This window comes from Scleropages formosus, chromosome 15, assembly GCF_900964775.1.
Source record: "Scleropages formosus chromosome 15, fSclFor1.1, whole genome shotgun sequence".
In the NCBI taxonomy this organism is placed as follows: Eukaryota; Metazoa; Chordata; class Actinopteri; order Osteoglossiformes; family Osteoglossidae; genus Scleropages; species Scleropages formosus.
The window spans coordinates 3,927,523-3,953,167 of NC_041820.1; the positions used below are offsets into that span (position 1 = coordinate 3,927,523).

A 25,645-nucleotide genomic window follows, 5' to 3' on the forward strand; every position below is an offset into this window, starting at 1 on the left:
AGAGTGGGGGGTGATACATTGAGACAGAGTGAGAGACTGAGAGACAATCTGCTCCCCTGTGTGACTGAACCCAGTGACTGTCCCAGTGTGGTGTCCCCCCCCGCTGTCCCGGTGTGACGTGCCCCCGTCCTGTCAGTCCTACGGTCCCAGTGCAGTGTGTCCCCATTCTGTTGGTCCCGGCAGCAGCGCAGAAATTCCACAATCCTTACATGTTGGACATGTCTAATGGGACATGTTTGTTCGTCCATTCTTCTCCCCTTGTAACACTTCTGCAGATCTGCCACCTTTCCGTTAGTATCTCCTGGGGGTGGAGGGGACCTTGTGCCAGCTGTCTCCCCACAGTGCTGGAAGTGTCCGAGCACGTGTGTGTTTGTGCCCGTTCTTATTCAGACAGACATATGAGAGTATAATAGACCACCGTCATGCAGGTATAAAACATGATTATGGCTATGAAGGGGAATAATTCAAGTCGTGTGCGCACACATTATAGCCGTGCAGTTCAAAGGGAACAGCTGGCTTGTTGTGTTGAAGCTCATAAACAAATCGGCATGAAATTGGTGTGACGCATTAGGAGACAATGTGGCTTTAATCTGAGGGGCTTGAGGGGGGAAGCGAGGGGCTGAGGGTGTCGCTTCAGGGAGGAGCTTTGGCACCCGAGCAAAGCGGTGGGTTTTTGGAAGTGCGAGTTCTGAGAGTTAACACACATCGGGTGACCGGGTATGAGAGTCCAGTGATCCCATTGGGTTTGGGTGACCAGGTGTGAGATTCCAGTGATCCACTGGGTTTAGGTGACCAGGTGTGAGAGTCCAGTGATCCCATTGGGTTTGGGTGACCAGGTGTGAGATTCCAGTGATCCACTGGGTTTAGGTGACCAGGTGTGAGAGTCCAGTGATCCCATTGGGTTTGGGTGACCAGGTGTGAGATTCCAGTGATCCACTGGGTTTAGGTGACCAGGTGTGAGAGTCCAGTGATCCCATTGGGTTTGGGTGACTAGGACGTGAGAGTCCAGCGATCCGGCTGGGTTTAGGTGACGAGGTGTGAGATTCCAGTGACCCACTGGGTTTAGGTGATCAAGTCTGAGAGTATTGTGATCCCATTGGGTTTGGGTGACCAGGTGTAACAGTCTAGTGGTGCCATTGGGTTTAGGTGACCAGGATGTGAGAGTCTAGTGATCCTGCTGGGTTTAGGTGACCAGGTTTGAGATTCCAGTGACCCACTGGGTTTAGGTAATGTGTGAGAGTCCAGTGATCCCATTGGGTTTGGGTGAACAGGATGTAAGAGTCTAGTGTTCCTACTGGGTTTGGGTGACTGGGTGTGAAATCCAGTGACCCACTGGGTTTGGGTGATCGAGTATGAGATTCCAGTGATCCCATTGGGTTTAGGTGACCAGGTGTGACAGCCTAGTGATGCCGTTGGGTTTAGGTGATCGAGTGTGAGAATCCAGTGATCCCATTGGGTTTGGGTGACCAGGTGTGAGAGTCTAGTATTCCTACTGGGTTTGGGTGATCGGGTGTGAGAATCCACTTCTTCTCTCTTGTTCTCTGACTCTCGCTCAGCTGTTGAAACCAGGCATTTTTCTCCACCTCAGTGTTATTTTTTCAGCAGTAATACATATTTATCACCTCCTGTGGTCTGTTCATCAGCCGTAAATCTAGTTTCCCTCTAACACTCACCGCTGCCCCCGCCATGAACACACAAACACTATTATTTATTATTTGATTTATTTATGAATTAAGTCTTTTAACTTTGCTTCCATCGATTCCCGGGGGAAGAAGAAGGCTGATTAATTTCCTCCTTTGCCGTTTCCCTGCCGGTATTCTTGCTGTCGCACTCGTGCTTTGGAGAGGAGCGCCGTGGCTTGTGGGGGTGGTGGGGGGGGGGGGGGGGTGATTAAAAAGCCTTTACACGCCATAAGAATGTCAGTCTGTGTAGACATGTCTTGGCACACGCACCCGCAACACCGGCAGCCCAGATTGCAAGGAAGGGGAAGATGCCAGTCCATGACAATACAGACACAACTCACAGTATACTTAATTTTTATGCAAATTTAACAGTACGTTTTTTCTTAACACATGGCAACAACATGTGGCGAGAGAATGGATAGAGTCCTTTTACGTTGCAGCTTAAAACTGATTTTCATATCTATGGCAGTTTGCACTGCAGCGGTTAAGGATAACAGCTAGTAAACAGAAGTTTGTTCGATCAAGTCTTGTGCCCTCCTGCTGCGACAGTACCTTTAAACAAGGTACTTTAGCTAAATTGCTCTAGTGAAAACACCCAACTGTGTAAGTGGATCAGATACTGTAAATTGCTTTTGATGAAAGACTCAGCGAAGCAACAAAATGCTCCAGCATTGTGTTCGTGTGAAAGTTTCCTTTCCCCCTCATTCCGGTAGTTTAGGTTTTTCGGTTTTGTCGTTTCTTTTCAAAAAGGTACTTTAAAGCCCTTTGCGTCAGTTTACTGGTAAAAAAAAAAAAAAAAAAAAAAAAAAAAACGCAGTACGCTAAGTAATATTTGACTGATATAATGACTGATTTGGAAGCGCTCTGAATTCACCGCGGATGCCGTCGGAGTCGCGGCCGAAGAGCCGACACGCTCCAGCAGGCGAATGCATTCGGCAGATTTGCAATTAAAGTAACTGTAAACAATTATACGTCGCATTAAAGCTCTTAGTCAACTGTAGAGGATTCAATCCTGGGTGTTCTCGACTTCAGCTGTCATCACAATGCGCCGGGAATGTGCAAGCAGGGCAGCGCCGTTTTCGCTTTGTGCACGCGCCGTGGCCGAGACAAAGCAGCAGGGCCTTTCGGGAGACGAACTGGCTGCGCAGAGCAACACACGCTCGTACACACGCTCGTACACACACTCACATACATGCACAGACACATGCAGTATGTATACAGTTTATTCCCACGCTCAGACGCAAAAATCTGTGCGGCACATTAACTAAAGCTGCCCCCCGGTAGAGCAGTGGTTAGGGCTGCTACATTTGGACGCAAAAGTCACGGGTTCCATTCCCACCTCCAGGTGTACTAGCTTTGAGCAAGGTACTTACCCTAAATTACTCCAGTAAAATTGCCCAGCTGTATAAAGGGGTAAATAATTGTGAGTGTAAGTCGCTTTTGAGAAAAGCATCAGATGAATGCATGTATGTATCCCCCCCTAAAGGGTTTGGGTTTCAATGTGCAGCAGATATTCTGGATTTTCAAATAACAGGCAGTATGTCGTAGAAAAGCATGTTCGAAACTTCCGAAAAGAGGTCCCGCAATTGGAAGATCCTGGGTTTGAATCCCACCTCCTGCTGTAGTGCCCGTAATTAAGGTACTCGCCTTGACGTGCTACGGTAAAAATTACCCCCCTGTATAAAGGAGTAAATCATCGCTAGTAGCTTAGTGCACAAACCAGAGACGTGAGATAAATAACGGTTCATAATGATACACAAGTGCATGTGCACACACTAACATTTACAGGCAGTCACCTTCAAGGACTCTTTACTCTTTCATTAGCTAAACTCTGTACTTATCGATCACGTTATGTACACAAGCCCATGCCGCCGCTAAATAATTCACGGTAGTTAAATGGGGATATTTAATTATTCAGGCCCTGTTCTTGTGTAATTAATATTGTAGAAATATGCGACAGGCTGGGTGGCATTTGAGTCGGTGACAGACAGGGCAGGGCGCTCCACCGATCCCCCGTACGCGGTGTACGGATGCCCCCCTCCCTCATCCGAACGGTGATTGTTTAAAGGTCGTTGGTTCGCCCCCTCCGTCACACGTACCGCTTCCCTCCCCTTCCCCCGACTTGCGCGCGTGTCCGCGTGAGCGTGTGAAAGGTGCCGCTTCCTCCCTGCTATTAAACCCATGCCGGACCTGGAATTTACACCGGGGTGCATTGGAATTGTGCGTGTCGATCGATCACGCCAAATTAGATTTAGCGCGCCGCCTTTTTCCAATCAGCTTGCTGCCCGGTGCTGCACACATATTTTTCAGAGGGGAAGATAACTTTGAGGCCGCGCTGCAGAAGATGAGCGGTTATTGCCCAGCCGCTCGTTGGGAAAGGCTTTGCGGTCGTTCTTTTTAGCTCCTCGGCGTAAGCCGCATATGACACGCAGTAACAAGTCTCTTTAGGAAAATGATGTTTGCGCTGCTCGTATGGAGTCGTGAGGGTTTGCGGAGCGATGAACGATGTCGGCGCTCCGCTCTGCGCTGCCTGCGGTGGAGATGACCGTATGGTTCATCACATGGGCCCGCGCTGCCCGGGGGGGGTCCGCTCGCTGCCGGACACCGCAGAACCGCCGACGCAGAAAAGCAGGGGGGGTTCGCCGTGCTTCGGATGAGGGCGGTGGAGCCGGCTCTGGGTTTTGCCCCGGGGCGTGACGGTTCGCGATCCCCACTGTGTGAGCTCTGGCAAAGAGCTGCGTTTGCTATTAGGCCGGAGAGGATCCCAGAGAACAACAAACTGTCCAACTTCAGGCCAAACAGCCTGAGAAGACAGAGCTTTGCACTGTTGTTGAGGTTAATGAAGCATTCACACTTTGTTCCCGATCATTGCGCTGCCTCCTCACCTCTTGAACACAGTCGCTACTGGAAGTCTGTTGGTAACTCATTTTGTTCGTAACTTCAAAGACACAGTTACATCACATTAAGCTGACACTTTTATCCAAAGCAGCTTACAATTATTTATCCCTTTATACAACTGGGTAATTTTGCTGCAGCAATTTAGGGTAAGTACCCTGCTCAAGGGTACTACAGCTGGATGTGGGATTCAAACCTGAAAACTTTGGGAGCAAAGGCAGCAGCTCCAAGCGATACACTAGCAGGTATCCTACTTATACTTTTACTAGTAAGCCACAATAAATAAAAACTTAATGATACAGGCGTCCTTCAATTCATTCACTGGATAGTTCTTGTAAAATCTCACATACAGCGGCAATAAATTAAAATACATTTTACAGACTTTATGTCAGTATATTTCCTTTGATCTCTGTTACGGTTCAAAGTGAGAAAATGCAAATTGAAATAAAAATATTTTGTCGCCATAAAATCCTGTTCACTGCCAATTGCTGATTGATTCATTGTTGACAAAAAATTAATGAATAAATAAATAACCAAATAAATAAAGAAATGAATGAGCAACTGGTTTGTTTACCAAAATTCTTGCTAAATAAACCAAAATTCGACCGTTCGTAACAAGGAAAGCCAGCATGCCGTATAAAGACTGATGGGTCCACAATGCATCTCCGGAAGATCTGTGGCCCCCCCACCCTGACTCCTTACAACCCACCCCTTTACTCCTTGCCATGGTCCCCACTCCACTCTTTAACCCCACCTGTCCCGACCCCTCGGTCTTTTGCATTGCTAGTACCGGCATCAGCAGAGTGGAAAGGGGAGTGACGACCCCCCCCCCCCCCCCCCCAACGCCCCCGATCCGCCTCACACACCCGCACCCCCGCCGACAACCTCGTATCAGGAGCAGCAGCGGGACAGGGTCCACGGGGAGAGATGCAGGATGCCGACTCGGTTGCGGCGCGATCCCAGTGGGACGCCAGGATTCCGAGCTGCCACGTCGGCCCTCGTATTTCTGGATGCCTGTTGCTGTGGCAACTTGAGTTTGGGGAAGACAAAGAGCAGAGGAGTATCGCTACGGAAGCCAGAAGTGCTTCTTGTTCTTCATCTGCCCTCCGAAAAGTTGTAACCGCTACCGTGTGTATCGGCACAAATGCCGCTGCGATGCACATGATGTCATTGTGTGATTTTTAAGGGCAGTAGATGGGAAACCTGGTCGGTTGAATGTTAATTATAATATTTCTGGGCCGGTGAAGTGTTGGCGGCTCTGGCTGTACGGCACTAAACTCAGTCCAAATCCACGCAGGCGAAATGACCAGCTTGACGGTGCATCTGTTTACTGGCTTTTTAGAAGATTATCGCAAAATTAAAAATAACAGCCCCGTCCCCACGTGGGCTGCCCGGGACGCAGTTCCTCTTGGCGTTGGCGGCGATCGCCGGTAGAGCGGCCAAGTCCAGGAGAATTCGGGATCGGTGATGGGCGTCAGCGGGCCGAGCGGTTCCGCCCGCGCTCGGTGTCACTGGCAACCGCTGTGTTCCAGTTCCTTGATCGCCGCTCACTGTGGGATGGAGTGTTTCAGTGTGCGTGTTGGGGTGTCCCTGGCTTTGTCACGGCTGTGATCTAATCACCAGCCTTGTTGATTTTCTAGGGCTCCATGACGGGTTCCCTGCCGCGTGTTGTTATGGCACGGTGCTGCAGCTGCAGAGGTGCCGAATCCCAACGCGGCAGCGAGTCCCCGGTGCTCCAGCGCTCCTTCGCTCCCTTTATTGCCGTAATGTATTCACACTCGCGGCTTTATTTTCCTGCCGGTAATTGCCGGGAATTGGGCTCTGACCCGTGTATTTTATTGCTTGTTAATATGCACTCGTCGCAAACGCGCTCCAGAGTGTGTTATTGTGAGAGCTCTGGTGGCGGCACGCGCGGCAGGGACGGAGATGAGTCCTTGTCGCAATCTAGTCCGCGTCCCGGCTCTCGGGGTACGATGGGGGGGCTGACGGGAACCTAGGCATCATGGGAAAGGGGCAAATTTTCTTCTCCTTTTCTTTTGGCTTCTCTTTCCTCTTTTGTTGTTTCCCAGTTAATTAATCAAGGCCTCTGTCGCGAGTCTCCATCTAGGGCAGAGCTGACAGATTAGTCCTCACAGATTGGGTGTTGTTTCAGGGCCTCCCTTTCCACCATCTCCCAGAATGCACTGGGAGACCCGAGCTGCCAACCTCTTTGATTTCCGACTTCTGGTTTTGGTATAAAACTGGAACAATTCTCATGAGCCTTTCGTAAGCAGGGGGCAGTAAATAGCGTGTTTTGAGCTGTTGCCACGCACTTGGAGGACCCACATTCAAATCTCACTTCCTTCTCTAGTACCCTTGATCAAGATACTTACCTCAACAGATACGGTAAAAATTACCCAGCTGTATAAATTGGTGAATGATTCTAAGTAGCTTAGCACTGAAAGTTGCTTTTGAGAAAAGCATCAGCTAAATAAATATGCAAGCAGGTGTGCGTGAACACGTGCGTTTGCACGGTTGCGCTGAGGACGGCCTGCTGTTCGCTCCTTAATTGAACTTGTACCACATTTTCTATTAGCACCAGTTCTACTCTGACTGACAACCAGCTGTGTCTCACAGCTGCAACGTGTGTGTGTTTGTGTCAGAGAGAGAAAGAGACAGAAGTCGAGACGTGTAGAGACTTGCAGTCACCCATAGTAACCCTCCTGATCTGTAAGTTGTACCTCTTCTTTGGCACAACTTTCACGGCCCTCGTTGACACACTCCTCCCATACCCCGACGTGTATCGAAGGTGTCCGAATAATCGAGCCAAATTCCCGTTGAGAAACAGACACCGATTTCATTTACTCCAGGACGTGGGGTGGGGAGCGGAGGGCAAGCAGTATGATGGAGCGACTGGTCTGATTTGCCGAGGTGGGACTCTGACGGATGGACAGGAAAGTCCCTCCATTGCTCCTTCTCTTATGATGTTCTCCTGATGTTCTGAACTCTTATGGCACCTTCTATTATTTTATTAATGCATCATAAATATTGAAAAGAGCTTTAATAAATTAAATGTGTCATTAATATTGCTTTTATATTATATATCAATTAGTAAAATGTTATTACGATTTTCATTAAAAAAAAAAAAAAAAATTCTAAATGATTTAGACGAGTGTGCCCGGACTAGTGTGGACCGCTTGCTTGATGGAGTCTTGAGATGAAGGGTAGCATTTCACCTTCCCAACAACCTCAACCTGCCCCCATCACCTGCACCCTCATTGCTGGATACAACTAACTTTTTAAGTCACCTCCAACTACTTTTCAAAAGAGGATGAATTTCTGAGAAGAATGAAGATCAGCCTGGCAGAAGTTCACAGTGTTGGTGGTGCAGCTCATCACGCCTCCGTTTTGGGGTAAAACCTGAAATCACCGAGAAACCCTCAGGGGGTCTTTGCGTCATGCAAGCAGGCTCAAATGGATGACCTCGCGACCTCAGCTGCCCCATGTACCCCCACCGCAGCCCTGAGGGGAATCCAAGTGCACGCTGCCCTCATACTAACGCATGGGTCCAGCGCAGGGCTTCTGCTCGCTGTCTATTTTTACCGCGACCAGCTGTTTCCCCTCACTCGCCCCCATTGTTCTGGTTGCACCAGATGTCTCCAGCTTTTCTCTAGCTGTGAAGGTGAGCTCGGGGGTGGCAGCGGGTGAGTCCCTGCTGTGCGGCTCGCTCTCCGCTCCAGTTCCGCTGGCCCGGGGTTCAGGTGCGGCCCGCTCCCAGTGCAGCTGCCCGACGGCGGGATTTGGGTTGGGGGTGTGGGTGCCAGTGCTCTGTGCTTCTGCCGTACTCTAAAATGGAGATGATGGAAAGGATGCTGGAAATCTGCTGCTACCCATCTTCTCTGCCAAGGAGTGGCGCCTCCAAGTCGAACCCGAGCCGACACAGTGCAGGAGGGTATCTCGCGGGGTAGAGCCTCTGTGGCTCACACTCATTATCGCACGCACACACTTATGTTTACCAGCACATCTTAAGAACCTTGTTAACTTTACATTGTGACGATGGGATCCTCGCACCATGGCCTGACGGGCAAGTCCAAAGCAGGATGGGAGAGGCAGGGCACTTTGTTTTATTTTGCTAATTAACCAACCACTTTTCTCCCCTTTTTTTTGAAGATTCCGGGAAATATATTCAGAAATAATATCGCCGTGCAGCAGTCAGTCTGGTCATTGCAATATCCGGTCAGCCGCGGTCCACTCACGCAACGATGACGAGTACGTGGCACTTCAGAGGAATGGCAGCACATCGTGTTACGTGCCTCTAGGGGAGCGATCCCTGCGTTGACCTTCTTGCACGTGCGGCAAACCCAAAAGCAAACACGACAACGATGTGGACGCAGCTGTGGGGAAACGCTGTTCGCCTGCCTTGGCGATTCCGTCCGCCCCTTCGTCTTCCCTGCGTGTTTTCTCCTTCGTCAATAACTCCTCAGAAATTCCCGAGGACCGGACGGTGCCCCCCGATGAGACCCGCTCCGAGGCAAGGCTCAGATCCGACGGGGTGCTTTGACGCCGCAGACAAAGAGAATCCCAGGGAGTCACCCGCTCCTGCTCTCGCCTCTGCTGCTCCCCGTCTCGGCACCCGTCTGAGGGCGAGATCTGAGGCTGCGCCGAGTTTTTATCTCTTTGTCTGCGGGTCCTTTACTGTTCCGTGACGCGGGAGCCTGCTTGTGATGAGCGAGGTCACCCTCTACCTGCCTCAACCCATCTGACCCACACCGAGCTCTTACCCCACGGCTCAATGCCGCACCAATACCAAACCATCCTATAATGGCAGCGTTTCCCTCACGTGGCGCGGGGAACGCTGACCACAGCGACGACTGTTTGATTTCGAATCGGTGACCCTCTGGCCCTTCAGTCGTCCCCTGATAGGGTGACGCTTGTGGCTTTGAAGCAGCAAAACTGCCTCCTTCATACTAATTCCCGAGGGCCCCTGGGTCATCAACGCTAACTGTGTTGCCTTGCCATAGTGGTGCAGACGGGCGATGGGGGGGGGCCTCCCAGCATCCTTCACACAGGAACTCGCCACCGCACACAGGAAAGCTCTAGACGTGGCTGTAGAAACCATACAGGACACAAAGTAATTTTTATAATTTTCCTTTTATTTTCATTTATTTCTGCCATTCATTTATGTAAATTTTTTAAAATTTGTTTCATTCTTCTTGATGTACCTTTCCCAAGCCGATTTACACTATTTGGTTTGCACGGTGAAGAACAGTGATTTACACATTTATAGAGCTGGGTAATTTCTACTGGCCAGTTCAGGGTAAATACCTTGATCAAGGGTAGTAGATCAGGATGTGAGATTTGAACCAGGAACCTTCTGGTTGCGATGCTCTCGCCACTTTGACACCTGCTCCTTTTATAAGTTTTGAAAGTTGTAAAAAAAAATGTTTTTTTATGACATGTACTGTTTGATAATGTCCATAAAATCGACGAAAACGGTCGCTACAGTGATTTAGAGTAAGAAAATAGATGTTTGTTTGTTCCAGGTCACGTGACCCACACTGCCAGTGTGACGACGGCCCCCAGCGGGGCGGACGGAGTCTCAGCACTCGGTCCTAACGTGAGCTGTGTGACAAACATGTTTATCTGGATGATATTCTCTGTTGATATTTGCACAGGTTATTGGTTTTCTATTTCAGTGTTCAAGGGGGCAGAAGTCGAGCAGACTCGGCACACGCACACGCACACACACACACTCACACTCACATGCGCGCACAGAGTTACGCTGTCCTTGACCGGGGCTCGGGGTGCTGCTTCTGTGTTGTTCGAACAGATTCGCCGTAATCCAGTCGCACGTGGCCGGCTTCCGCGGCGTCTGCCTCGTTCGCGTGCAGTCCCACACGGTCGCCCCCCGTCGCACCCGGGCGAGCGTGCAGGTGAACAAGGACGTGTGGGCGAGATCAGTCTGTCAGATTACCGCCGCGATCCCGTCGCGCTGCTCCCCGCAGACTCGCGCCACAGCCATCCCCCTTTCCTCTTCTCTTCCCTCCCTGCTGCGTCCGCCCCTTCGCCTCTCATCCTCTTTCTCTGTGCTTTAATTCCACCATGGGTTCCAAGGCCTCCCTGTTCCATCTTTCCCACAATGCCCTTCGACCAGACGGAATGCTCAGCGTGTTGAGTGTCACGAAGCAGCACACAGCTGTGCGGCTCCCGCATCACGGTGACAGTGCTCTCCGCTGTAGCTGCGCGCGTGCCGTTTTCACACTGGTTACGAGAACGTTCTCCTGTTACGGCGGGGAATCTAAGCGCCAAAGTGTTGTTCCGCTACACATGTAAAACTATTAAACATTTATGGAGGGAAAACAGGGGACCGATGAACAGCATCTCAGGCTGGTGGCACCCAGTTTTGGAGACGATACGGGGGTCTGGACATTAAAATCGTGGTAAACAAGTGTTATAGTCGCTGCGCTAAAATTCTGTTTAGCGGAAGAAGGAGTCAATCTCTTGTGCCCGTTACTGTAAGAAAATTCATAGAGCTCTTTGTCACAGCACACACGGATTCTAAGAATTTTGGGAACTAGACATATGGATGAACTGTAATAATTTGAGGGGATTTGCTGTTAAGGATTAGGCCGAAAACACGGCACCGTGACCTGCCCTGATTGCAGGGCTGATTGGGGAAATCTGGCTTTCTGTTCATCCTGTGGGTGGAAGCCCCTGTCCGGTGAGGGTGAGTTCTGTTGCTTTGCCCAGAGTCACATCATGATCCCCACTGGCAGGGCAGTCAATAATATAAGGCATTAGCTGGTGGGGGGTATTTCATGGGAGTGAGAGGTATCTGAGCAGGAGGCATAGCGGTTTTAGTCGTTGCCTTGCATTCCATGATCCCAGGTTTGAATCTGCAGTCTTTCTGTAGTCTCCTTTGTCAAGGTACTTGCTCTGAATTGATACAGTAAAACTTACCCAGCTGTATCAATGCGTAAATCAATGTAAATAGCTTAGAGTTTAGTGTACCAGTTTCACATGGTAAGTCGCTTTGGAGAAAGATGTCATAAATGAATAAATAGTAATAAATCACAGTGTTGTAGTGTATATTTTAGCGGTGCAGGGTATCTGGGGCTAGCAGCAATCCTCTCCGCATGTACGCTACCCGGGCTTGGTTGAGGATTCCAGGTCCGAGCCAGATTGCAGACCACCCAGACGGAGAGGACATCAGCTCCAGTCTCTCATGAGACCCTTGTCAGATGCGTGCCCCATCTCTGGGCATACCGTTATCTGGCTCTTGAGATGGGGGGTAGGAGGCTGCTGGAGGACGGACCCCACTAGGGTTGAAAATGGCTCGACATCACGCACTGGTAAAGGGCAAGCCATGAACCGCGGGGTCCCCAGTCCTTCCTCCAGCGGGAGCCATGGCTGGTGTGGCGACATCAATATTACATCACCCCTGGTGGTGTATTTGTTGTGCCTCATCTGTGCAGCTTGTCTGCATGCCAGAGCAGAAAGAAATCAGATTTTCCATACAGTGAGCCACTGGGTGGACCGACCCAGCTCGGAGGATGGAAGAGCTAATCTGAGCTATTATTGTTTTATTTTTTTGCCTCGACTGAGGCGAGGTGTCAGGTGATGCTTTAGGAACCTTTGGAGGAGAACAACCATGATTTTAGTTTTTTTAAAGCTGTTCTCATTGAAATCAGTCATTGGCCACCTCACCATCGCTTCCTCCCTCCAGCTCCCTCTGTCTCAGTATGACAGCGGCAGCGATGACCGACTTCCCTTCAGACTAACCCTAGGTATGGCGCCCTTGTCCTGTGGACATTTGTCAAGGGCTGGAAGAGGCATAGACCTCCGAGAGAATGAAGACGATTTCCAATGACGGATTCGTTGTCCGGCACATTAATTCTGCGAGAGCGATTACTTTTTCCTCCCCTTGCCACAATGGTCACATAATCAATTTGTGTCAGTTGACACGGCGATCTTTCGGGCGCATATTCATCCGCACGGACATCTGACATGATTTACATCCAACACTCTGCCAATCACATGCTGGCCGACCGTCTGTTGTGCAGCATGGCTGCTAATGTGAAAAAAACGTCCCTTAAAACAATTAATTGATTAATTATTGTGTTAGAATACTGGAGTCGGAATTACCAGGCTGATGTTACGTCTCGATGCTGATTACTAGCACTTGATCAGGATGTTCATGAGTGGCTGTGATAAACGAAAGTGTGGTAGTCATGTGACCGGGCAACTTTGGCCTGAGAGGGTCAACCATCGAACACTGCCACCAAGGCAAGGATAAATTCTCTCTTCTGTGGAGATCATTTGGGGTGATTCACACTCATGGTAAGTGTTGCAAAGGCAGCTTCAAGAGTAAATCATTGAGAGCACATCCCTCTACATGCATACACATAGATGAGGGGATGTGAGAATAAACACCAGCTTCTCGGGAAGCTTGTAAAAGTGCTCCATTTCGAAGAAGAGACATGTATGAAAAGTTGGACGTACCTGGGCCAAGACTTGAGTGTGAAAGTAGGGTAGGTGGAGCAGTGAATCTGAGACGCCAGATGTGTAATTTATAATGAGCGGTAGCCTCTGTGGAAAAGACCGTAAAGAAGGAGAAGAAGCGCAAGTCTGAATGACTGGAGGACCTGCCTGCCATGACACCCGGACGATTGAGTTGCCCTGGGGGTGAGATGGATGGGTTCGCTCAACCATATTTTGTTTTTTCTTCTTCAGTGATATTCAATTATTCAAATTCTGCTTTACACTTAAAACATCTGCTTTATGCTCTGAGAACTAGTAACCAGGCAGAGGATGTATGAAAAGAGAGGGAACTGTGCCAGCAGTACAGTGTTTATGTTGACTGCTGTTCCATTACGGTAAAAGCCTTAGTCTTTACACTTAGAATGTTCTGGGAGACTCGGACCAGAACAGGTAGAACACCGTCACCCGGTCGCAGGCCCTGATCCATTTTCCTTCTGGTGCTGAGACTCCTTGTGACCCAGGTTGTGAGCAGCCGGAGCCTGTGACCGCGTGCCGGCTCCTGCGTTCCGCTCTTCTGGTCTCCCTGCGGCTCCCCTCTTCTCTCCCCCGTGATCCGTCTCGAGGTGTTAGTCAGCTGCAGAGCGGCAGCCGGCCCGAGGGAGGTCGAGACCCTGCACACCGGCGTGGATGTCCTAACGAGCTGAAAAGAAATGATTTACTCACCCCACAAACGAGTTGCTATCGCCTCCAGGCTCCTCTGCGGCCCCCTGCCCACAAATGCCGCAGCTGGAAGTCCCGCAACATCCTAACTCCTGGATCGGACTGTCTGGGGTCCCTGAGCATCACAGTGGCCTTGCCTCCAACTTTCCTGTGGCACCGCCTTCCAATCTTCGTCTTCGAGTATGAGGGCCAGCCGGCAGATGACAGGCGCTGCGAGCTTGGGATCAAAGGGAATAATTACCGAGCCGAACGGCCCGTCAGCATCCTGAATTATGAACAGCCTGAATAGGATATGAGGAACAATCGCCCGAGTGCATCTCCAGTCGAATGCCACGCCCCTGGGAGAAAGCGCTTGCGGCCGGGACGCCTTCACGTGGTCCGGAGGAGGTGGCACGTTGCAGATTGCCATGGGAACCGGTACTTTGACAGACTTCCGCTTCCCCCTCAGGATCTGGCCATGAGCACGAGCGGATTTTAAATTACCAGAATCTCCTGTGCGATCCTGCGGACCCACCTTTGCACCACCCTCCATGGGTCACGTGATCAGCACAGCGCCCACCCATCTGTTCGCGTGCCAACCAGCAGGCAGTGCCAAACCTGGGGCAAGGCATACGGGGGGGGGTGTCGTCCTGCCCCGTTCATCAGCTCTGCCGTAGGGGAGCCTCCCCGAAGCACACTGATGTGCTAATGAGCCTTAACGAGTGTGTAATTTATGTGCTGTGGAATGAGGGAGCAGTTGGGTGTGCTGTCTCCATTAGCAAGTCTTGTGGCTGTCTCTGGATCTCTAATGTCTCGAGCCGTGTTGGTTCTGCATGGATCAAGGGTAACCTCATTGTCGTGCCGCGTGCTCCGGAATCATCTTTTTGCGGGTTACTCGTTGATGCCGCGTTTGTCCATTACCGTTCCTGTCCCTCTCTTTCCTTCACTTCCTTATCACAGTCCTTCTAATGGTGGATCTCACACATGAGAAATTCTACCTGGTTGAGGTAATAAGTACAGGAGTGTTTCCTTCACAAGGGGGCGCGGTGGCGCAGTGGGTTGGACCGGGTCCTGCTCTTCCGTGGGTCTGCGGTTTGAGTCCCGCTTGGGATGCCTTGCGACGGACTGGCGTCCCGTCCTGGGTGTGTCCCTTCCCCCTCTGGCCTTGCGCCCTGTGTTACCGGGTAGGCTCCGGTTCCCGTGACCCCGTATGGGACAAGCGGTTCTGAAAATGTGTGTGTGTGTGTGTGTGTGTTTCCTTCACAGTTCTACATGTTTCAGGCTACACGTAGATGTGCGTTCCCTAACCTGTAGTCAAAGAAGGAGACCTGAGAGTGGAATTTGACGGGCATTTGTCCCTGCAGCCCAGGGAACCTCGTTGGCTCGGTAGGCGTACGACCGTGTAATGGAAGCCCTGTTTAACTGCACAGCTCGATGACAGGTCACCCTGAATGAGGGGTTCGGCCCGGCAGCTGAACCGTAATGATATTTCACACACTCCTGTTGGCACGGTGTCGCGCTTCTTTATTGACCTCTGTCCACTGAACGTCTGACATGGGCTCCCGCAGAATGCTAATGAAGGTTGTGCTTGAGCCTTGATTACACCGTGCGAAGACATACTTTGGAAAGGTGTGTGTGTGTCTTCTGCAGGTTAAAGTTAACTTAGCTCCTAGGATCTAAAAGTCACACCAACTTGGCAGTTTTATAGTCTCCAGGAAATTTAAGGCAATACGTATAAAGCTAAAAATGCCAGTTTCTAAATGTGTGCTTATGTGAGGGAGTGTGTGTGTGTGTTTGTCTTGTTCCTGAGGAATCATCTCACGCTGGGGCACAGATGGAGTGGAATGTTTTTTTTTCCCATCTTTAATCAGCGGAAACATAATTATTGTGACAAAGAAAGTCTTTTTAATTCACACATAAACGTTGTGGTGTTCCAAAGGACCTTTCTGTTGGGATCAACAACTGTTTCTGCTGAATTCTTGTCTTCTTTCTTAAGTGTTAGCGTGCAAACACAACCTGTCGGCATACGGACCTGTTTGGCCTGCGAATAGTCTCAACGCCGTTGGATCTTTTGCCTTTTTTTCATAACTTGCTCTACTCTTTTTCAGCCATGACAAATGGTTATGGATGATGTCAAAAGCTCTGTTAAACAATGTCGGAATACATCGCTTGAGGGGCCTCTAATTGAACTCGTGACCGAGTGTTTGAGAGTTAAAACCCTGTGAAGGGAACTGTTTTTTCATGTAACCAAAATTACAACAATTTCCATAAATGGCATAAACAGATTAAAATGTAAACACAAAATTGTACGCCGTGTGAATCATGCTGGATGAAAGAGTCTGTTTCACAAATAATGCACGCTAACAACTTGGCTCTTGTAATGGGTTTGTTTTACACAACCTCCTGTTCTCACCTGCCTTTGGACGTGTGTGTGTGTGTCTGTGTGTGTTTATAGCTCCTGCCAACGCACAGATTGTGCACTCCGGCCAAGCCTGTGTGGTGAAGGAGGACAACATCAGTGAGAGGATCTACACAATCCGGGAAGGGGACACCCTGGTGCTGCAGTGTCTGGTGAAGGGTCACCCCCGGCCACAGGTATGAACCCCACCTCTTCGCACCTTACCCAACGCCTTGGTATCTCGCTGCTTCGCATTCCATCCCAGTGCCATCTGCCCCGCAACATTATGCTCCACCCACCACCTGCTGACCGTGACCAGCTGAAACAGATCGCTGAGCGTCCGGGATGATCCGTTGCCCTAGCATCGGTTCCCTACCCGTCTGTGCCATGACTCAAGCTCTCACACCTCTTACATTCAGCAGATTCGCTATTTACACTCTTTGCTGCTCACAACAGGAGAGCTGAGCGCCTGGAATTTTTAATACGAAAGCCGAAGACTTTCTGCGAGCATCAGACTGCGTATGGCTACTTCGGCAGGATTGTAATTTTTTCCGAACAGCGTCACTGCAGATTTGTATGTCTCCGGTACTTCGGTAAGCCGTTCTAAGGGCACGGCAGACAGAGCCAAACTGCACTGGATTACGCTGCTTGGGTTAACAGAGAAATATTTGAGGTGAAGCAGCTCTAGCTGCTGGCTGCGCTTTGTCCTACTGTATGGCCCAGATCACATTAGTTTCGCGAGCTCTGCAGGAATCCTGGACACAAACGGCCCCCCTGGCTGTGGGGAACAGCCACAATCAGAGGTGTAGTGCCCTTTTCCCTTGAGGACTCTTAATTGTGTTTTGATCACATCTTTATTTACAGTTGTTAAAGGCTGCCTGTGGCTGAGTGTTGTCTGTCAGGCTGGAAACATCCTGCTGGCGGGGCAGCGGGGGAAAGAGAGCCACCTTAGTAGCACCATTTCAGCAGGTCCACCATGGCATATGTATGAAATCTATATTGGTCTATCTTCTGACTCTAGGTGGTCACAATTCGGATTCCTGGTACGTACAATGTTGTCTCATATTGTTTCTGGTACAACGAGATCTGATCCCAAGTCATAGATTCTTACTCTGGTTTGCCTTAATCTATAGTCCTCGGAGTGTCAAACCCGACTACCAGATGTGACCCACAGGGCCACGTGTCGGGGCTTGAACTTCTGGTTCACTTTCAACCGTTATGTCTTATTTGTGGTCCAGGATGCAGCTCGGAGATTTGGGCAAAACTCTGCATAAAATCTGATTTAGGAAGATTATCATGACAGCGTTTCAGATGGAGAAACGGCCACCGACCCGGCTCAGTCATGGAAATGTTAAGGTTCAGGAATCTGAAACAATTTGTACTCTCTGGGTTAGTGTTCATGTTCAATCTGAATAACGACGACATGGCTGTATCTACTGAATGTAAAATAGGAGTGAAATATTACATTTACTAACAGTTCTGAGCTCTGCACTCACTTTACTGGGGACTGTTCTGTTGAAGCCTGGAGTGTGTGTGTGTGTGTGTGTGTGTGTGTGTGTGTGTGTGTGTGTGTGTGCACACCTGGAGTCTTTGATAGAGCACTCTGTGTGTTCCTTGTGTGTCCCATCGCATGGGTGCATCTGTGAATATGCTTGAGTGTCAGGAGGCTGTGAGAGGTCAGCAAGAGGCATTCATTCCAGAATGGGGTGATGCAGTCATAAGGTGATGAAAATTTCGAGATGATGGAGCTAATTAGGTTATGAGATAATGGAGGTGATGGGGTGATGAACATAGAGAGATGATGAGGTGAGGAGACCATGGGGAAGATGAGCTGATGGAGATGATGTGAGGACCAGGGAAGGCTGTGATTTGGTCACAATGTTATGAGCTATCACTGTAATGAGATGGTAAGGTGAGGAGTGCTGCAGTGCATGCTGGGTCAGGGACCCAGATGAGGGTTGGTGGCAGGGGGGTGAGAATATATCCCCTTAGGGTTCTCTCTCTCCGGCTGTAGCTCAAGATCTGCAGGAAGTGCTGGCTGCCCCTGAGGGTCATGAGCAATTTAGAGCTCTCTCACCTGCCCCTTCTCATCAGCATAATACTCACCTCTAATCCTTCATGAATACATGCATAAAATGGGTGTGAAAATGTGAACCAGCCGAGCTTCCATTGTTCTGGTAGCCAAAGGTATGCGGATAAGTGCAGTCAGTTGAGAACAGGTTTGTGTGTGTGTGTGTGTGTGTGTGTGTGGTTGGATTTGTGGTGTGTCATTATGGGAAAAACTGACCTTCTCCTCCTGTGGCATTGGGCAGATATAGTTGGTGTCTATGTATGTGTGCACGTGTGCGTGGGAGAGAATATGTTCGGGAAAGTGACATCTCGTTTCTCAGGCCGAGGTTCCAGGAGCGGTGGCTGAGTGTGACGAGGCAAAGGCTCTCTCCGAATTTGGCAGCCCTATGAAAGAGCGTTTCCATGGAGCCCTGGCAAAGCACCTGCCCTGCCTCCCATCCCCCAACTCCCCCATTCACACTTTGAGCCACTGGAAAGGCCACCAGTGCCCACACGCTCGCATACTCATACACGCAGTGGGCTTGACATTCGCCTCTTCCGAAGTCCGCATCTTAGCGGTGGGACCTGCATCCCGGGGAGGCAGAGTCCCTGTCTTCCTTGTTTTTCATGGACCTCCAGCTCAGTTCTGCCCTCATGGACGTGACTGGTCATTGCAGGCAAGAGACATGCCGTAGGCTGGATTTGAGAGAACACCAGAGAGAGAGGAGCTTCCTCCAGGGAGTCCACAGCATCTGAACACGGTGCCAAGGTAGCGGGGGGCCGTCCATCTTCGGCTGTCCGCTGGACGCAAGGCTACATCCAGCGGAAGTGCAGGAAAAATTATCGCGGTTACCTGTGCTGCCGCAGTGGGCGGGGCGGTGATGTCAGGTTTCTGCAGTGCCCCGTTCCATGTCCCGATGAGGATACTGAGTTACCACACCCCCACCTTTGAGAGAACCTGCACCCTCGTTGCCCTTCTCCTCCACCTCCACCTCCCCCAACCCTACACCCAGCATCCTGAATCTCGGCCCACATCGATATTTTCATATTCATACATAGGTAAAAAAAATTTTCGGACCAGAACCCACACCAGACAGTTAGAGCATCGCCTAAAATCATCTTGGAGTCCTCCGAGCTGTTGTGATTTCACTGTGACCACCTCTACATTTACATTTATTTCATGCATTTATAAGACACCTTTTTTTGCAACACAGCACACAGCTCTGAGTGAACATAAGTGCAGATGAAAAGCTGTAGAGACAGACACAGGATTATCAAAACACAGCTTGTTTGTCTGATACCACCATGTTGCTGGTTCACATCATTCAAGTAGCTCCCTGTAAAGAGACATTCAAACAACAAATACATAGATAATCACAGCAGATGGTGCTGGACTCATTTATGTATCAGGAGAGACATGGGTGGGAAAGAGATGGGTTTGAGGCCCTTATTGACAGCTGGGAGGGATTCAGCAGCTCTGAGGAACAGATGGAGTTCATTAAATCACAGCGTTGCTAAAAACCAAGAACTGAGAGGCTTTTTGTTCTGGGCTACTTGTGAGTGGAATCACCAAGCGGCTGGAGGTGGAGAAGCACGACGCCCTTGCTGAGGTGTAGGGAGTGCTCATGTTGTCTATGTACTGCGATTGCAGATCCTTGTAGATCATAACCAGAATCATGAACCTGAGCCTTGAAGAGCTGCATGAAGGTGTAACAGCTTTCAGACTTCACGGACGCGTAGTGCATTCAACCCAAAATGTCTCTGTTCTTCAGCTGAGATTGTACATACTATCCCCACCCTTTAGCACTATTATTATAGCTACAAATTTACATGTTGTTGTGTATTCCTTTTTTCAAATGAAGTGGTTAGGGCACATTTTCACCAAGCCTTTCAAAAGGAAAGCCACCGAGGTGACATCTCTGCCAGCTTAATTGGAACGTGACCGCAGACTGACTTACAGACGAGCCGATGCACCGGAGGGTCTCCTGGAAGCTTGCGGGAAGGTTAGACCCAGACCCGTTGTCAAGAGGATCCAATTTAGTGGCGCGAGCCTCCCTAATCAAAGGTGCTTTGCAGAGAATGAGGCTGATTGAGGATTTATCCAATCCTTTATCAAGACTGATTGTTTACCTTCGCTTCAGAAGATTGGATTGAAAAAGGGGGCTACGCTGTAATCCATACAGAACAGAGCGAAATCTAATCATTTCTTTTTTCTCCACCCCGGGACAAAGTGCACAACTCGTATATCAAGTCAAAAGCAGTTTAATTCACCCAGGGTGACCAGGAAGCCCCGGTCCGTTCACGGGGTGTTGTGGTTGCATTGGGGGCGAGCGAGAGACCAAGGTACCGATCCGTTTCCGGTATCGTTCCCGCGTCTTGCAGTCTTGGAAACTGCTTGGAAAGTTCAGAGCAGGAGAGTTTAGTGAATCAAGTGTGAGTTTTTAGGAATAAAAATTGTTGCGCTTAATGCTACCCTGCGGAATCTAGGTGAATGAGCTTGGGGCGACATCCCTGTTCCACCTTAGAATCAAACACTCCCCCTTTTCCATGACCAGAGGGGAGAGAAGGTGGATTGGATGCAGTTGCCGTCATCATCATGGCGCCCTCGGCCCATATCGCCAGCCTTGAGCTGTTGCTGTCCTCTGAGTGTATATTAACATAGAGATCTGACCGCTTTGAGCGTGAAATCCTCCATAATCCTTCCTGATCACGGGTGCCTGAACCTCTGAGAGCATTTTCACGCAAAGACCGGGAATTTGCGTAGGCTCAGCGGTCCCTCGACGGTTCCTTTCGGTTTGCTCAAGCTGCCTGGCTCCCTGTTTCGTTGTGCGGTGGTGGTTGTGCCCGTCTCCAACCTGGGATGCGAACGACAGCGGCTGCAGGCCTCCTCTGACATTTGGAATCCGGGTGAGACCCAGGTGGCGTGCCGTGGCCAACCGCGGCCGTGACATCAGCCCGGGGGGAAAAAAGAAAGTTGTTGTAAAGTCGGAGTGAAGGATCTTTTGACATTGTGCAGAATAGCTGTAGGGCAGCACTTTTAGTCAACACAGTGCGCACAATCACAGCACCCTATAGCCTCCCTGTCAGACCGCCCCTGTCTGCCATGTGCTCTCTTCGTAACACAATAGGATGGTAAATGGCTTTTCTGAAACCGATCTCTCTCCCCTGGATTATTAATTCATGGGTTTGGTCAATGTAACCTTCAGGCCAGGGCGGAGTGGTGGTGGTGGGGGGGGGTAGTGGGCTGTTCAGCTGGTACAGGGAGGGCAGGGAGGGGACAGTGGGGGTGTTGGGGCGAGACGGGGAGGGGGTCTGGGTTTCAGGTTGCCGTCCTTGAGGGGTGAGTGGAGGCGGATCGATGGGGCTGAGAGCGAAGGAAGATCGGATGGCAAGCGTGACCAGGCTGAGACACAAACAAGGTCACGGTTTGACCCCTACCAGGAAGCACAGAGAGCGAGAGGAGTGGAGTGGAGGAAAATCGGAATGAACGTGGCCACAGAGAAATGGCTCACTGACCTGTGAGAGACCAGCTGTCTAGAGGAACAGAGAATGGCAGCTCTGGGTTTTTAATAGCTTACTGTGTCTGGTTTCTCAGTGTGAACCGTACATCATCACATCTCCTATCTCAGGCTCTTCTTGGTGTGTTTGATATCTCAGGTTCTTCAGTATCGCTATGTGTTCCGTATCTCAAGGTCTTCTGCATCTCGTTAAGTTCTCTACCTCAGGGTCTTCTGTATCTCATGGTCTTGGGGCCTCACACCTTATTTTAGCAGCATCTGACTGGTTGTGGATCTTGATTTGGTGCCTGAGGTTCTGGGCTCCATTCCTCCTGTAGGTCCTAATGACTTGGGGCGGTAAACCTGAGCTGAAATAAGGCTGAGAGAGCGACGTTCATTTCGACATTTCCACCAGTCTTTCCATGACTCATATTCCTTGAAGGAGGTCTCAGCTGACAGTGGTATGAAACTTTAAACAAACAACTTGCATTATCAAAACTGGGCATCAATTTGTAAATACACTGTCCTTGTTGAAATCTTTAAACCCAAATGTAAGTTTAATACGATTCTTCTTTAATTTCCTCTTCAGATGCAGAGGCCTAAGATCTATTCTTGATTCCATTTATGCCGGCTTTGGCATATGGCTATTAAGACCCATTACAGAGTTAACAAGACAAGTGTCTCTCTTTGCTTGGCTTATGATTGCAGAGTTCTTAGATATTGTAAAACAGGGATAAAAGAGCAAGAAGTGGCTGTAATAATCTGGTTGTTTCTCTTCTGTCTCCCAGTTGGCCCACAGTGACCCATGTTGTTCAGATATTCTTGTAATAGTGCATCCAGATGGTTCTCCAGCAAAGGAAGCCTGCTCGTTCCTGCTCACAAAGTCCTCTGATGATGGACGGCTCTACAGAACTCAATGTCCTCTGAACCCTGGAGGAATCTGAATGTGTAAAGGATGATTTTATGTTTTCAAAAGTTGACCAATAATCTCCTTATCCCCCCCCCCAGAAAAAATCATGTACATTCCAGTAACCCAACCAGACAATACAACCCAGAACGAAAGAGGACCCTGCGATGTGGTTCTGGAATGAATGTCCAGAACTTCCCAACACGTGTAACCAAACCCAGCTGCCCCCCCAAGTCACATGACTCCCCCCCACCCTCCCCTCAAGCCAGCACAGGGTTCGGATGGGTCATGTTCTGTTCACTCAGCAATTCGCTATTCCCTCAGTCAGCACTGACATCACCCACCAGCTCCTCTTTCACCCACTTTTTTGCGTCAGCCTCAAAGTCTTCGTATAATTTTTCAAGACTTCACCTGAGTCTCCAGCTCTGAGGCAATTGTTGTCACTCATCTTTCACAGTAGAGCTGAGACCTCGCTAGTTCATCTTTTGAAACTCTGCGAACTCTCTTACATAATGTTCGCCCACGGTCCAGAGAACATGGCGGGGGGTGAACAGTTTATTGGAATATGGCTCAAGGATTCCTCTCAGAGACGCTTAAAGCTGGAACCTCCTACTGTCTGGAAATGGTGACCCTTGGACCTGAAATGCTGCTAAGGTTCTCCCAGCTGAGTCGTGAGCCCAGAAACATAACAATGAGCTGGTGTCAACTTCTCCATGATCCCACTGTCAATTTGCTGCCCTGCACCTCACCCCCACCCACGGCGTCCCCCTTGGATCCACACTCGGGTCCGGCTCTTTTCTGTCGAAGGGCTGCCTCCCCCACACTCCCAGTCCTTGCTGCATCTGCAGTTATAAATTTCTCTGGGCTAAACGAGAGCCATTCACGTCAAGCCCCATAAGGGGACGTTTATTGCCTAATGCTTGTCTCCTTCACTTTAATCCGGGACTGATACTTTTTCCATGGACAGATAATGAAAATGGTTATTGCTACAGTACGTTTATTTTAGCTTAGTGCAGGGCTTTATGAGCGCACGTCTGATGCGGTGAGCAATGATTGCATAAGCAGAGTGCGCTCATCTTCTCTGCAGGCCCTTGTTAGGATCCCTCCAACCCCCCCCGACCCCCACCATACTTCCTTCAGCACAATAGCAACACGTGCAGGCCTTTGATCTCGTCAATTACTCATTCTAAATACTCTTCATGGAATAAAAAGGTCATCATTACAACTCAATTTCTTCCCCCAGTTGTCGTGTGGCGGAAGAGAAGGCTGCGGACGCACTTGCAGACATACGGCTCGGTTGTAGAGTTGCGGCACAAATGTTAGGCATCGATTGGGCAAAGGTCCTGGTGGCCTGAGCGAAACAATCCCAGCCGTGCAAATGGAGAGAAGTGATCGAACCCGTAGAGCCTTTGGTTGAAAGCACTGATCTAGGCTCAGCTGGTCTTCTCCTTGGGATGTACTTGACTCTGTACTTGTCTCTGCTTCCTGCTCGAACAGGAAATCCCAGTCAGCTTAGTTAAGGGTTTTCCTTTATCTAAAGGCAGTACTTTCAGACATTTAGACCTTACACACCCTTACATGAATCTCACCCAGAATGTAAATACCCTTGGTAACCGGACCAGGGACAATGGAATCAAATGCCAGGGTTGGTTTTACATTTCGATGTTTGACTTGCCAGAGAGAAATGCTCATTCCCCCCTCTGTCTGACACACTGCGATTTGCACCTGATTTATCTCAGTAGGAGGTGGACCACCTTAACGGAAGCCCGTCACACAGAGGCTGCTGCTTAGGGTGGGCTGCCATTGTTTGCCGCTGCTAACAGTGGAATGCAGGAGGCTGCAGGGATCGCTCCTGTCCCCATCAGTGAAACGTTGAACCTGAACAGCATGAGTAAATACCTCTATCACGTGTACGTTATAGTTTGGAGAGCAGTAAAATAAACATACCATACCCTACTAGCCCATCTTCAAGCAAATATTTGATGCGATGCGGGCAGGAGTGATATTCGAATCCCTACATGAACTGTACGGAGGGATGAGCCGCCAGAATACTTCAGTTAATTACACCATTTGTGCATTTGTGCCCGGTAATGACAGCCCACTGGCTGATTGGTGCTCTGCTTCCGTGTTGCTGAGATTCTGAAGCTCTGAGGCCCACGGAGTCAAGGCATTTGGCGGTTAGGCCACGTCAACGCATCGTCTTCTGCGGACAAGACCAGACAAAACGGTCCCAGCGTTGGGAGCGAGTGACGTCTGCATCTTCGCCTCTTCGACATCGCCTTCGGGGCGCCCGAGGCCGAGCTTGTGCAGACGACATCTCCGCCCTCACACTAGCTGTAGAGACTTTCTTGGCACCGTGTGAAACTGACAATGTGGCGGGGGGGGGGTGGCGAGGGAGGGGACAAATGCAAGGCGAGTCAAAGCTCAGATCACACATTGCAGAACTCCAGAAACTCGGGCCGCTTGTGTGATGCAATGGATTTGGGTTTTGCACTGTTAGCACTGCAGTCGCCGAAGCTGTTTTACTATTATTTTTTAAAGCTCTGTTAGTATTATTATTTCTCTGCCTGGTTTCCAAGCAAACCACCCATAGCTGGAGTAGTGACAGTTTTTTTTAACTATTCATGATTCTCCATATTCACTAAGGCAATTTATTTTAGTTGTAGCTGGTTGGGCACAAAGCCTGCTCTGGGAAATGGCATCAGCAGGACTCCTGGGATCTAAACCTGCAACCTACTCATTATGATGCCTTAAACGCTGCTCCATCTGGCCCAAAGCCCAGTGCAGCTTGAGCCATTTTGATTGGATCGTGTGTGAATTTCCCGCACCGTGGTACGGCTACAGTCACTCGACGATCCCGAAACGCGTGAACTCTACACGTCGTCCACACCCCACACATCCTCCGCGAGTCTTTCGCAGATCAGCTTTTGCTAGGCAAGCCCCTGGTTCATTTGTATGCGGGCAGCGCGGCTTAACACGCCCAAGTTGTCTCAGGAGGGAGTCTCTAACAATTGACATGCGCCACTTACTTCTGCTCCTGCCCCATCTGATCAATGGG

At 49.9% G+C, this 25,645-nt stretch overlaps 1 protein-coding gene across 1 annotated transcript in view; it reads left to right on the forward strand.

The window, feature by feature from the left end:
* Positions 1 to 25,645, forward strand: part of mdga1 (MAM domain containing glycosylphosphatidylinositol anchor 1) — a 119,524-nt gene that overhangs the window by 14,780 nt on the left and 79,099 nt on the right. Inside the window, exon 3 of the mRNA XM_029258564.1 lies at positions 16,192 to 16,331. Coding sequence (XP_029114397.1) covers positions 16,192 to 16,331 — 140 coding nt within the window. The remainder of the gene's footprint in view (positions 1 to 16,191; positions 16,332 to 25,645) is intronic.